The 12,651-nt window shown below is 41.5% G+C and overlaps 1 protein-coding gene across 4 annotated transcripts in view; it reads left to right on the forward strand.

The window, feature by feature from the left end:
* Positions 1 to 12,651, forward strand: part of MACF1 (microtubule actin crosslinking factor 1) — a 329,628-nt gene that overhangs the window by 290,127 nt on the left and 26,850 nt on the right. For all 4 annotated transcript variants that reach the window (XM_057535030.1, XM_057535517.1, XM_057534539.1 and 1 more), the window contains 16 exons: positions 553 to 779; positions 1,885 to 2,007; positions 2,105 to 2,206; positions 2,841 to 2,942; positions 3,036 to 3,209; positions 3,302 to 3,457; positions 3,599 to 3,796; positions 4,351 to 4,479; positions 5,286 to 5,459; positions 7,868 to 8,023; positions 8,128 to 8,334; positions 8,473 to 8,592; positions 9,002 to 9,171; positions 10,212 to 10,371; positions 11,451 to 11,645; positions 11,975 to 12,103. In XM_057535030.1, the coding sequence (XP_057391013.1) occupies positions 553 to 779; positions 1,885 to 2,007; positions 2,105 to 2,206; positions 2,841 to 2,942; positions 3,036 to 3,209; positions 3,302 to 3,457; positions 3,599 to 3,796; positions 4,351 to 4,479; positions 5,286 to 5,459; positions 7,868 to 8,023; positions 8,128 to 8,334; positions 8,473 to 8,592; positions 9,002 to 9,171; positions 10,212 to 10,371; positions 11,451 to 11,645; positions 11,975 to 12,103 (2,522 nt within the window). The remainder of the gene's footprint in view (positions 1 to 552; positions 780 to 1,884; positions 2,008 to 2,104; positions 2,207 to 2,840; positions 2,943 to 3,035; positions 3,210 to 3,301; positions 3,458 to 3,598; positions 3,797 to 4,350; positions 4,480 to 5,285; positions 5,460 to 7,867; positions 8,024 to 8,127; positions 8,335 to 8,472; positions 8,593 to 9,001; positions 9,172 to 10,211; positions 10,372 to 11,450; positions 11,646 to 11,974; positions 12,104 to 12,651) is intronic.

The raw sequence follows: 12,651 nt of genomic DNA on the forward strand, positions 1-12,651 counted from the left end.
CAGCATCCCACCAGATGTACTTCGTTGAATGCAAAGGCAGTGCCTAAGTAATGAGTATTCCAGGAAGTCATTTAGAATTCAGAACACACCTCCCCATTGAAATAAGGTTACAATTGGTAGTTAGATTCCCAGACCAGGAAACAAATGCTCCTTTACCCCCTAATATGAGGAAACTGCAGTACCAGTAGTGGGTAGAACATAACTACCTTTTATAACACTTTCCATGGGAAACATAGCAGGTTCAACACAGAACACTGCAAACAGAGTTCTCATTCCAGCCCCTTTGTAAGTATCTTAGCAGTACTTTTATAGTAGATGATAACTCATTTCCAGATTACCTCTGTGATCTCTTTATGTGGGAGACCGACGTAAGTGGAAAATGAGAATATAGAAATAATTAATAATAAAGCTAAGATAGAAAACTATCCTTCAGTTATACATTTTTAGAGCCTTTTAAGGATAATTTCAGTGAAAATACGATTAGATCTAATTTCTGATGAGGCTGATTTTAAGTCCTTAGAAAAGGCCTGTTCACTCTTCTGTACCCCTCAGAAATCCAGGACAAATTGGATCAAATGGTATTCTTCTGGGAGGACATCAAAGCTCGGGCTGAAGAGCGAGAAATTAAATTCCTTGATGTCCTTGAACTAGCGGAGAAGTTCTGGTATGATATGGCAGCTCTCCTCACCACCATCAAAGACACCCAGGATATCGTCCATGACTTGGAAAGCCCTGGCATTGACCCATCCATTATCAAACAACAGGTTGAAGCCGCCGAGGTAAGAAACAAAACCCCTCCTCTCATATGTTTGTCCTCTGGGAAAGCACTGTATCCAAGTATGTTGTGTTAACTGCTTAGCCAGGCTGAGTGCCTTAAAAGTTTTGTTTGTTTGTTTTTAAGCTTAATAGTATGTCTTTACACTAGAACAAAAATACCTGCTCATTATAGATTTTTCTTTTTTTAATGTACAAGTTTTACCACTTTGTATAGGTACATACACCCTCCACTGGTCGTGATACAGAGCAGATCCATCACACAAAAGTAATTCTGTCATCAATTTTAAACTTAACAATTCATATTAGTAGCATGTGCTTTAAAAATCCAGTTTTGCTTTCATTTCTGAATTTAGTCCTCTCTTTGGTGTACTTACTTTTTGAGTAAATTTCTTTACTGTAGAAAAATAGAAAGTAGAAAAGAAAATAAATTCTGGACTCATCATCCAGACATAACAATTGTTACTTTCACATACCTTTTTCTAGTCTTTTTGGGGATCCTAGTTTTTATTAAATGCATTTCTCACCTCATTTTGTCCATTTAGCCCAAGGCAAGACTGTCTTGCTATTCTATATTCTCTCTCTTATCACTCATATCTTTCTTTTATTTCAGCCATTTCCACCTCCCCACCCCTGTCGTTGCCAGTCCATGAACCATTTTTTAGGATCTGGCACAGAACTGGCTTTCTTTGAGATTACATAGCCTAGCATTCTTATTATGCTCATCTCCCAGCTCTTAAATATGTGACTTTTGTACTCTATTATTTTATCCTTGTTAATTTTCTTCTCTGTAATAGACTTCTGGTTGTAGATTATAATCTCCTTGGACCTTTGGTAAATTATTGAAGCTCATTACACCTTTCTCAGACTGTTTTATGTATTTATTGTTAATATATAAAAATATATTTGATGTATATATAAGAAAAATAACCAGACTCTGAAGCTTCACTATTTAGATGAGTGAAATATTAAGAACACTGAAAGACTTTAATGAAATTGACCGTTCTGTTCAACATCTGCTGTCGATGGGGGTATAAATCACATTTGCAAAGTTTGGGAAGTTCTGTTCTGCTTTCTGTTTTGGCTTATGTTCTGTTCATTTACATGTAGACTATTAAGGAAGAGACAGATGGTCTGCATGAGGAATTGGAGTTTATTCGAATCCTTGGAGCAGATTTGATTTTTGCCTGTGGAGAAACTGAGAAGCCGGAAGTGAAGAAGAGCATTGATGAGGTGTGGAGAAGTGGACAAGGGGTTCAGACAAAACGTTACTGGCCTCACACTAAGAGTGGGATTAATTGGAGAGTCTGATCCACTGTTTTTCCCCTAGATGAATAACGCCTGGGAGAACTTAAACAAAACATGGAGAGAGAGGCTGGAAAAGCTTGAGGATGCCATGCAAGCCGCTGTGCAGTATCAGGACACTCTTCAGGTGAGAGGCCACGAGGTGACCACCACGGAAACACAGGCTCCGTGGTCTCTTTGTCATATTCTGAGTCCAGCGTGAGTCGGTCACCTTCACAGGACTGCAACATTCTCGAACCAAAGACAGGCTGTTTCTTTATATCTAGCCTAAGTTTCCCACTTCTAGCAAGAAAAGTTCTGACATCCGAATTTCTAGTCTTCTTGCCATGTTTTTCATCGTGTGCTCATCATATTATCTATCCTCACAGTGGCTGTAGAGTAAAACTGGCCTTGCTGTCAGTCATTGCTTGCTAGAGGTCCCAACCCAGGTTTTCTCAAAGCACAGCACCGTACAGTAGCTTCAGCACATTGTGGGCTTGCTAGCTGGCCATAAGAAATAGTAGTTTTTTTTCATATTTAGTTTTTCCAGATTGTAATTTATTTTGGACATTATTCCAGTCATGTTGGCTTCATCCTTAAGTCCCCATATTACTGAAATAAAGATCATTATCCCTTATTTCTGCCCCCAACCTCAGAGCACAAACAGCACAAAGTATTGATACTTTGATTTATCTCTGCTTGTATTAGCAGAGATCATGCTAATTGTCTCCCAAGTCCTCATGGTTTTGTTTTTTGACTGTTTATTTGTATGTTTATTTTAGGCTATGTTTGACTGGCTAGATAACACTGTGATTAAACTCTGCACAATGCCCCCTGTCGGCACTGACCTCAACACTGTTAAAGATCAGTTAAATGAAATGAAGGTTTGTACCTGGGAATGGTTTTTGAAGAAGGGTTGCTTCTTTTTAGTTTTTAAAGACTTGGTTTGATGTTAACATTCAGTATGTCTTTGACAGGAGTTCAAAGTGGAAGTTTACCAACAGCAAATCGAGATGGAGAAGCTCAATCACCAGGGTGAACTGATGTTAAAGAAAGCTACTGATGAAACGGACAGAGACATTATACGAGAACCATTGACGGAACTTAAACACCTCTGGGAGAACCTGGGTGAGAAAATTGCTCACAGACAGGTAAGGCAAATGGTAGAGTCCATAAAGTGGACTACTATCTACTGTTTTCTAATTTCCTAACAAACGTTCCCTTTAAATCATTTTCTGAGTAGCATAAGCTGGAAGGTGCTCTCTTGGCTCTTGGCCAGTTCCAGCATGCCTTAGAGGAACTAATGAGTTGGCTGACTCACACTGAAGAGTTGCTAGATGCTCAGAGACCAATAAGTGGAGACCCAAAAGTCATCGAAGTTGAGCTCGCAAAGCACCACGTAAGTATTCTCATTTTTTCATCTCTAAGCCTATTGGTTTGAGACCAGATATTGCCATCAGAAGCTTTTTGATGTTGTGTGTACCTTAGCCAGGCTTAATGATACCTATAGAGATAAATTATGTTGTTCAACATTTTTTAGGTTCTAAAAAATGATGTTCTGGCCCATCAAGCCACAGTGGAAACAGTCAACAAAGCTGGCAATGAGCTTCTTGAATCTAGCGCTGGAGATGATGCCAGCAGCTTAAGGAGCCGTTTAGAAACCATGAACCAGTGCTGGGAGTCAGTGTTACAAAAGACAGAGGAGAGGGAGCAGCAGCTTCAGTCGACACTGCAGCAGGTGCGTGCACTGTCCCAGTCAGGCGGCTGGGGCTGTGCTCATAGCAGCATTCAGCAGAAAGTCCACTTAAGTCGACAGAAGAAAAGCAGTTTTGGGTAGAACCCCCTCTGCCTAGAGAGGAGGGTCAGTTCTGTGCTGGACTTGTCTGGAAAGAACAACTTTTAACTGGGTCATTCTTTTTGGATTAGTTTGTGGTCCAGTCCCTCTATCTACTATTCAAAGTTAGTAGATCTTTGCTATAACAAACCTTGTTCACAGATTTAGTTATTTCTTGGATCAAGTCAGGTCCCTCCCTATCCATATTCAGCAGTACCTTAGTCAGTCAATTCATCAGGTTATAGCAGACATCTCTGTTACAGTGAGGTCTGAAGGATTCTGCTCAATTCTGAAAATAAGTAAATATATTGGCCCCATAATCATCCAGCAACAGAACAACCCTGCCTGAGAGCAGCCTAAAATTCCTTCCTCAAAGAGACTCCTCATGTGGTCATTTAGAAAGTTTACTTTTGAAACTAGAATTGACTACTGACCTTGCTAATGTCTTTTCTCAAAAGGCCCAGGGTTTCCATAGTGAAATTGAAGATTTCCTCTTGGAACTGACTAGAATGGAGACCCAACTTTCTGCATCGAAGCCCACAGGAGGACTTCCTGAAACGGCTCGGGAACAGCTTGATACACATATGGTAATAAATTTCTTGAAATTGAGCATAAGTATCCCATTTTCAGTAGCTCCTTTCCGAATTCACAGAGATACATGTAGTTGGGAGTCTACAAAGTAATGCATTGTTACTGACAGTATAGTACTTGGGGATTGCTGCTTATGTACAGGCTTTTAACACCCTGCGATAGGCAGCGACAGGGAATAGTCAACCAGAAATGCCCTGGGGAGCTGGCAAATTTCGAGTTAATCAGATTGACTGGCACAAGAATATTGATTTGAAGGTGAGAGCATCAAGAAGACAAATACTTGACACAGATACGGTTGTATTTAAGAAAAAGACTGCTGGGACTTCCCTGGCCTTCCAGTGGTTAAGACTTTGTGCCTCCACTACAGAGGCCGAGGGTTCAATCCCTGGTTGGGAAACTAAGATCCCGCATGCTGCGTGGAGCAGCCAAAAAATTAAAGGAAAAGACTACTTGAGGGGAATTTAGGGAAATCCAATAGAAACTGACAGTATTTTAAGAAAGTGGCTGAGAACAAAAGGCAACATAATTTCTAGGCAAATCCCTCAGGAAAAGGAGAAATAAACTATTGGGGTCTATTTTTGTGATCTCTGATCCTTAAAAATTCTGTTGGTGACAGAATTATTTTTATATTAAGGAAGAATGGTGGGTTTCACTTCCTAATTGTTCAGCAGTTGAATTGAATCCAAAAGAAAGGATTTTAATCAAAATGAGACCTTCCTTGGCTTTTCCAAACTGTGCTTGTAAATCTGTGTGGGTATCTTTCAGGGGATTGGCATTACTGATATCTTTCTTGCCCTTATAGGAACTCTATTCCCAGCTCATAGCCAAGGAAGAGACTTACAATCAACTGCTTGACAAGGGCAGGCTCATGCTTCTCAGCCGTGGTGATTCTGGATCTGGCTCAAAGACAGAACAGAGCGTAGCACTCTTGGAACAGAAGTGGCATGTGGTCAGCAGTAAGATGGAAGAAAGAAAGGTATCACCACAAAATTCAGTCTGATTACTGTTTGAATAGTTTGCTTAATGATTACATGCAATTATCATCTAGTTTCTATGGAAGATTTTTCATTATATTGTAGCAAGCTAGCAGAACTGATACCCTCAGAACTGGCTTTGTGCTAAATCAGGCCATCTTTTCTGCCATTACATTTCTATTTTCCATCCACGTCGAGTTGCATTGATGCTGATAGTTTCCGCCGATACTTGCTTTTATAATACTGCATTCCTTTTCTGCATCTACCAGTTAAGGCATTACTGCCTGTTACTGCTCAGTGATGGACTTAAAAATAGGTTTTGTTGGAGTTGGGAGGTTGGGAACAGCATGCAGGGAGTATCACTAATTATTCCTCACACAGAATTTGATGTCTAGTTAGTAAAACTCAAGAGCAGTAAATTTTATGTCCTCTTCTTACTCTTCCTCAAAAATCAGATTCTCCTCAAATGAAAAGTGATCAGAGATCAAGGCATTTGCCCCAAAACATTGTTTTTTATGAGTACAGAGTTCTAGAATATCACTCTGCATAGTTTTTGTGCTGGGCAGCTGAAACGGTAAAATATGTGTCCAAATCCATTGGCCACATCCATTGAACAAGTAGTCGTTAAGCATGTATGTACCAAGCACTGTGCTAGGTGTACAGCGGAAACAATAAAGGCATGAACTCTGTCATCATGAACTTTAATGTGCAGAAGGAAGTAAACCACATCTTCACACATATAAATGAACATTTTGAGAGAAGCATTAATTTCCTAGGGTCCCTCTAGTGTGGGGTCTGGTAACTTCGTTGCATGAAGAGTGGGCAGAGGACCTGAGTGTATGGTTGTGTTCGAATTCTTGGACAGGGTCTGTCTATAATTCACCTGCTGAATGTAGAACTAAGACTAATTAAAGAAAAGGTAGATTCTGGCTCAAAATCAAGTAGTTTCTAGAGGGTTTTGCCACAGTGGAACAAGTTGCCTGAAGGAATATAGTTTTGACCCTTGAACAATATGGGTTCGAACTGCGCAAGTCCACTTGTATGCAGGATATTTTTTCTTCACTAAATATATCTACAGTACTACATGATCCCTAGTCGGTTGAATCTTTGGATTCAGAACCGTGGATGTGGGGGGCTGACTTTAAAGTTACACACGGATTTCCAGCTTCTCGGAGGATCTACACCCCTAAACCCATGTTGTTAAGGGGTCAACTTTAGTTGGTGAATTGATTAAGCAAAGGCTAGCTGTCAATGATAGTTATTTCTGATTTTGTAAGAACATTACATTCCAGGATCGCTAAAATTATTTAAGCCCTGTTAAAGACTATGTAGGTAAAATGATGTTGAAAGATTTCCTGCCATCTAGGAACTTGCAATATATTAATTGCTAAGCATTTCTATGATAGATTTGAGGTAGATTTCCTTTTTCCACTGAACTTGTTTAGATGGGGTCTATGCATTTTTATAATGTTCATCACAGTGTTTTTTAGGTTACAGAAGTAACCTGAAAACACCAAGAGGAAAGTAGAAAGAATACACAACCCATTTAACAGCAATGAACATTCTTAGTATACTTCTGGGGTTTCTTTCTGTGAATATTTTGCATATATTCATTTTTAACAACCTGTCATTATTCTACTTTGCCCGCCTAGTAGACGGGCCAAGGGCAGAGGCCATGACCCAGATGTTCAGGGTAGAGGTGTCTGAGGATGGAGCTTGTAGACTATGGAACTGGGATGTACTCTTGGAGAGTAGCACACACCCTGAATGAGCCAGTCTTTTTTGTCATTCTGATTTAGATCAAAATGACTAGAAATTTACATCTTTGTAAATTGTCACATTTTTGTTTGAAATGTTCTGGCTTTTATTACCTTTGCTGCTGTAGCATAAGCATAAGTTTCAGACTCAGACGTTTTCAAGTGCCATATTTTCTGAAAAGATATTCAAATAGAGAGCACTGCAGTGACCGTCATCTTCACAGTAAAGTGCTTTTCATTTAGTTGTTTTATGCCACAAAAAGGACATTAAAGGAAACTGAGACTTTGCCCAAAGCAGGTTGCAGATCCTGCAGCTGTCACCACTAAAGGGTCTGTTCACTTACATTTATTGAATGGCTTGAATGCCTTTATTCCTGTTCTTTAATGTCCCAGGAAGTGGGGAATGGCAGAGAAAGCAACTTAGCTGCAAACTGTGCTCTTTCCTTTTCCAAGCACAGTTGTTTCAGTTTCAAACACTGGCACTAAAATGTCCCCTTCTTTGCAAACAGGGCATGTTTGGAGGTTGATTAAATGAGGCTTCCTTCTTGGAAGTCATTTCATTTGGTGTACAATTCACGCCTTTGTCCTTAAAGCTATAATTCTTGAATTTGGCACTTTTCTGTGTGTGTGTGTGTGTGTTACTTAAAATTTAGTCAAAGCTGGAAGAGGCCCTCAACCTGGCAACAGAATTCCAGAATTCCCTGCAAGAATTTATCAACTGGCTCACTCTAGCAGAGCAGAGTTTAAACATCGCTTCTCCTCCCAGCCTGATTCTAAACACCGTCCTTTCCCAGATAGAGGAGCACAAGGTAACAATGGCATTATGATGCTGCCTTCCTTTTGAAAGCACCAATTGAAAGTGATGCTCCTTGATCTTATCTCCAGTTTAAAAAGAGCAATATTTTCCCCTCAGGTGTTTGCTAATGAAGTAAATGCTCATCGAGACCAGATCATTGAGCTGGATCAAACCGGGAATCAGTTAAAGTTCCTTAGCCAGAAACAGGACGTGGTTCTGATCAAAAATTTGCTGGTTAGCGTCCAGTCTCGATGGGAGAAGGTTGTCCAGCGATCTATTGAAAGAGGGCGATTGCTGGATGATGCCAGAAAGCGGGCAAAACAAGTAAGTTGTAAAAGAAAGATACTAATTTACTGAACAACCTTGGGCTGCATGTGTTGAGTCTCCGCATTGGTTCACATAAAAGTGCTGTGTAGTGTGCATATTCATTCCTGTTGTAACTTATTTCTTACATAATTTTAGTTCCATGAAGCTTGGAAAAAACTGATTGACTGGCTAGAAGATGCAGAGAGTCACCTGGACTCAGAATTGGAGATATCCAACGACCCAGACAAAATTAAACTTCAGCTCTCAAAGCATAAGGTACAGCAGTTCATTGCTCTTAGGTCCTGAGCTTGGTATTTGCTGACGATTGTAGCTTGATAAAAACACAGAACTAGTCAAAAGAAAACTAATCGGTTAATGTTAAACAGCCAAGATCATAGAGCCATTTTGTATCTGGACAGTGTCTAACCATGACAGTTGCTCATTTGAATAAGAGTTCAAACAAAGTGACTGTGGGAGTAACCAGCTAAAACTGTGGGCTTTTAGAAATAGTCATGCACTGCTGTATGTGGCACAGACAAAACCTTATAAATTTCTTCAGGGTAAGCTGTTGTTGATTTTAGTTCAAGAAGTAGTGGCATTCATACTATTTCTGGTTACCCACCTGAAAACTCAATGTCATCTGACTTTTAGCGTGGTTTTTTTTTTTTTTCCTTTCTGAGAACAGGAGTTCCAGAAAACTCTTGGTGGCAAACAGCCTGTGTATGATACCACAATTAGAACAGGCAGAGCACTGAAAGAAAAGACTTTGCTTCCTGATGACACTCAGAAACTTGACAACTTACTGGGAGAAGTCAGAGACAAATGGGATACTGTTTGTGGCAAGTCTGTGGAGAGGTGAGTGTGAATGTCCCTTTCGTGGATCTGTGTGTTATCCCCAAAGTAACCAGGAGACAGTGACAGGATTCTAGAAAGTGGTAATAAAGCTAATGTATCAGTAACAGTAGCATCTTGCTGTCTCCATTTAATTCAGTGAGAGTTATGAAATAATTTGAATCAAATATATTAAAATTATCATATTTTAAACTTGAACCTTACTGTATTACAAAGAGAGAAGCCTATAAAATCAGGCCAACAGTAATAGAAGATCTGTAACTCTAAGTACATGTAAATCACAAATTTGTAATGCCAGTAGCTGTCTCAATGAGTGTCTCTTGCGTCAGACGCTGTACGAAGCCTCCAATGTAGTATCTCATTTAACCATCTTGAGGCTCACTAACCCTCACAAGAACCACTGAGGTGTGGGTACTGTTCTTCCCATTTTACAGATGAGGAAATGGTCACAAAGAGGTTTCTTAACTCCCCCATGCTCACTCAGCTACTAAGCGGCAGAGCTGAGATTTGGTTCTAAAAGTTGTACTTTTATCCACTTGTACCAGCTATGCTATGTAAGCATTATGATACCTCTGTATTACTTGTACTCCCAGTTTTTCAGATGAAGTGACTGAGGTCCAAAGAGACAGCCAGAGTCTCACAACTGGTGGAGAGTTAGGAGTTGAACTCCTGGCTCCAGATCATTAATAGAACCACCACCCTCTACTGGAGTGGTGTAATGTAAATAAAAAGACCTTGGGTTGTAGGGTGTGCATAGCGTAGGGTGTGCATAATAGCATAGCGTGTGCATAGCAGTTGGACTCTAAAATGCCAGAAGGGCATCCACACCGGTCTCCTGCACTATGCTTAATCCATTTTAGAGAGTGGTTTGATTTAAAATGTCTAAACATCTCTTGGTCACTTTTTTACAGTACTTCTAACTGCTCTAACACAGCGGTCCCTCTCTAGATAAAGTTCAAGCAGTATTCCTGTTCAGTGGTCAGAACTGTGAGGCATTCATAAAAGAACCACTAAAACCGGTGACGTCTGTGCGCTTCTCTCAGGCAGCACAAGCTGGAGGAGGCCCTGCTGTTTTCGGGCCAGTTCACGGACGCCCTGCAGGCCTTGGTGGACTGGCTGTACAAGGTGGAGCCGCAGCTGGCTGAGGACCAGCCCGTGCACGGGGACCTGGACCTGGTCATGAACCTCATGGATGCCCACAAGGTGAGCGGCGGCGAGATCTGGGCTGCGTGGAGGGCAAGGCCGTTGGGTTCTGCACCTGTGTGTGCCTTCTGCCCATGCTGCCCTTCTACGGCTCCCCTAGAAAGGAAGTCTGAAAGAGCCTGTGTCTCTGCTTGTCAGAGAGGCAGCTCCCTGCTCTGTGTGTTTAAACAAACTGTTACAGGGATTCTGCATCAGCCACAAGGAATTTACCAAAGTTGGTTTGATTCAGATTTGCCAGTGTGTAAACTTCACGTTGAGGGCCACCCCCACCCCTGCAATTTCCTGTTTATATCTCTCAGTTGAGTCGAAATGGATTTAAATTCAGGAAACCCTCAAGATAACCATTTCCACTGATTCTTAAAATGAAAACGAGTGCTTTTTAAACTACTTTTGAACCTAACAAGCCAGCTCCATGCACACCAGCGTTTAGTGTAACCCTACACCTGTACGTTGAACTACATACTGTCCTCCTGCTTCAGCACAAAGCGTTGAGCTTTACCTTGAAGTTACACCAAATTCTTATGTGCGTGGCAGGTGGGCTCTTACCACGGGGGAAGGGGGGAGGGAGGGATAAATTGGGAGATTGGGATTGACATGTACACACCACTATATATAAAATAGATATAAGAACCTACAGTATAGCACAGGGAACTCTACTCAATACCCTGTAGTGACCTATATGGGAAAAGAATCTAAAAAAGAATGGATATATGTATATGTATAACTGATTCACTTTGCTGTACAGCAGAAAGTAACACAACATTGTAAATCAACTATAAAAATTAAAAAAAAAAAACTCCCACAATTCTGGAGATGCTATAGTACAGCGTAATTCCTGTTTCACAGATGAGACTGGGACTTCAGTTAAGCAACTTACCCAAAGTCACGCCGCTCACATTCAGAGCCACATCCTGTGGTGGTTCTTTCTTACTTGTGGTCCCACCTCCGTCTGTGCATAAAAGACACACAACTGGAACCTACCAAGGAGAATTGAAGGAAATGACTACTTTCTCTGTGGTTTTACTTCTTGAATTCAAAACATTTGTAAGACAAACTAATTCTCCTGTTTTCTTTTCCAGGTTTTCCAGAAGGAACTGGGAAAGCGAACGGGAACCGTTCAGGTCCTAAAGCGATCAGGCCGGGAGCTGATTGAGAACAGTCGAGATGACACCACTTGGGTGAAAGGGCAGCTCCAGGAACTGAGCACTCGCTGGGACACCGTGTGTAAACTCTCTGTCTGCAAACAGAGCCGGCTTGAGCAGGCCTTGAAGCAGGTCAGGCAGCGCCTGGGGGTGGGCCTGAGCAGAGTCAGTCTAGCCTCTTTATCAGGATCGGTTTCAGCCAGTCTTGTAAGGAACACAAAGTCAAGAATTGATATTCTAAATGCTCAATAAGATTTTAACCCGCATCCGTATTAGAGAAATCATGAATTTAGTTGGTTTTTCAAGTTGCACAGATGAAAGATGACCTTTGTGGGGCTTTGATAGAGCCTTCAAGTGCCTGTGATACTCCATTGAGTTCAGGCCAGACCATTCCCTGGCATACCATGTCCAGGACCTTGGCTGCAGAGAGAGGTTCAGTCTCTTGTGCTTGGTTATTTCAGGCAGAAGAGTTTCGGGACACAATTCACATGCTGTTGGAGTGGCTTTCTGAAGCCGAGCAGACGCTGCGTTTTCGGGGGGCACTTCCTGATGACACAGAGGCCCTGCGGTCTCTCATCGACACTCATAAGGTAATCCAGCCCCCGGGTGCAGGGACCCATGCCACCCACATGGGGAGGGCGGCCCCGCCACCAACGGAAAGCAGCTTTTGCTTAGAAACGTTAGACCTCATGTGAAAAGGAGCAAAGCCAGAATGGGCCCAGCTTACTGGTTATCAGGAATGAGAGGGAAACGATTGGTGGGTTTTGTGACCCCTTAAAGACCACTCATCCACTCATTTTTACAAAAGTAGCACATGCTGGTTGTAAACAAGTCAAACAGCTGGTGTTAATCTAGAGGAAAACATGGGCTGCTCTACCTTTACGCCCCACCTGCACACGCCTTGTGTGACTTTCCTTACATTACCAGCTCCAGGCCCTGATCTGTGCCCCTAGAACTGCTCACCAAGCTGCAGAATATAATACAGTGTCTGGGGCTTCAGTGTGACTGTGCTAACAAGGTGGGAAATGCTTCCTTTTTTAATTTTGGTGTTTCCCACCGAGAGATTTTAATCATGGTTTTGTCATTGCATTGTGTTGTAGGTATTTTTAAAACATTGTAGTGTTGGCAACAAAGCAGA

The sequence above is a fragment of the Balaenoptera acutorostrata genome, chromosome 1, assembly GCF_949987535.1.
Source record: "Balaenoptera acutorostrata chromosome 1, mBalAcu1.1, whole genome shotgun sequence".
Classification (NCBI taxonomy): Eukaryota; Metazoa; Chordata; class Mammalia; order Artiodactyla; family Balaenopteridae; genus Balaenoptera; species Balaenoptera acutorostrata.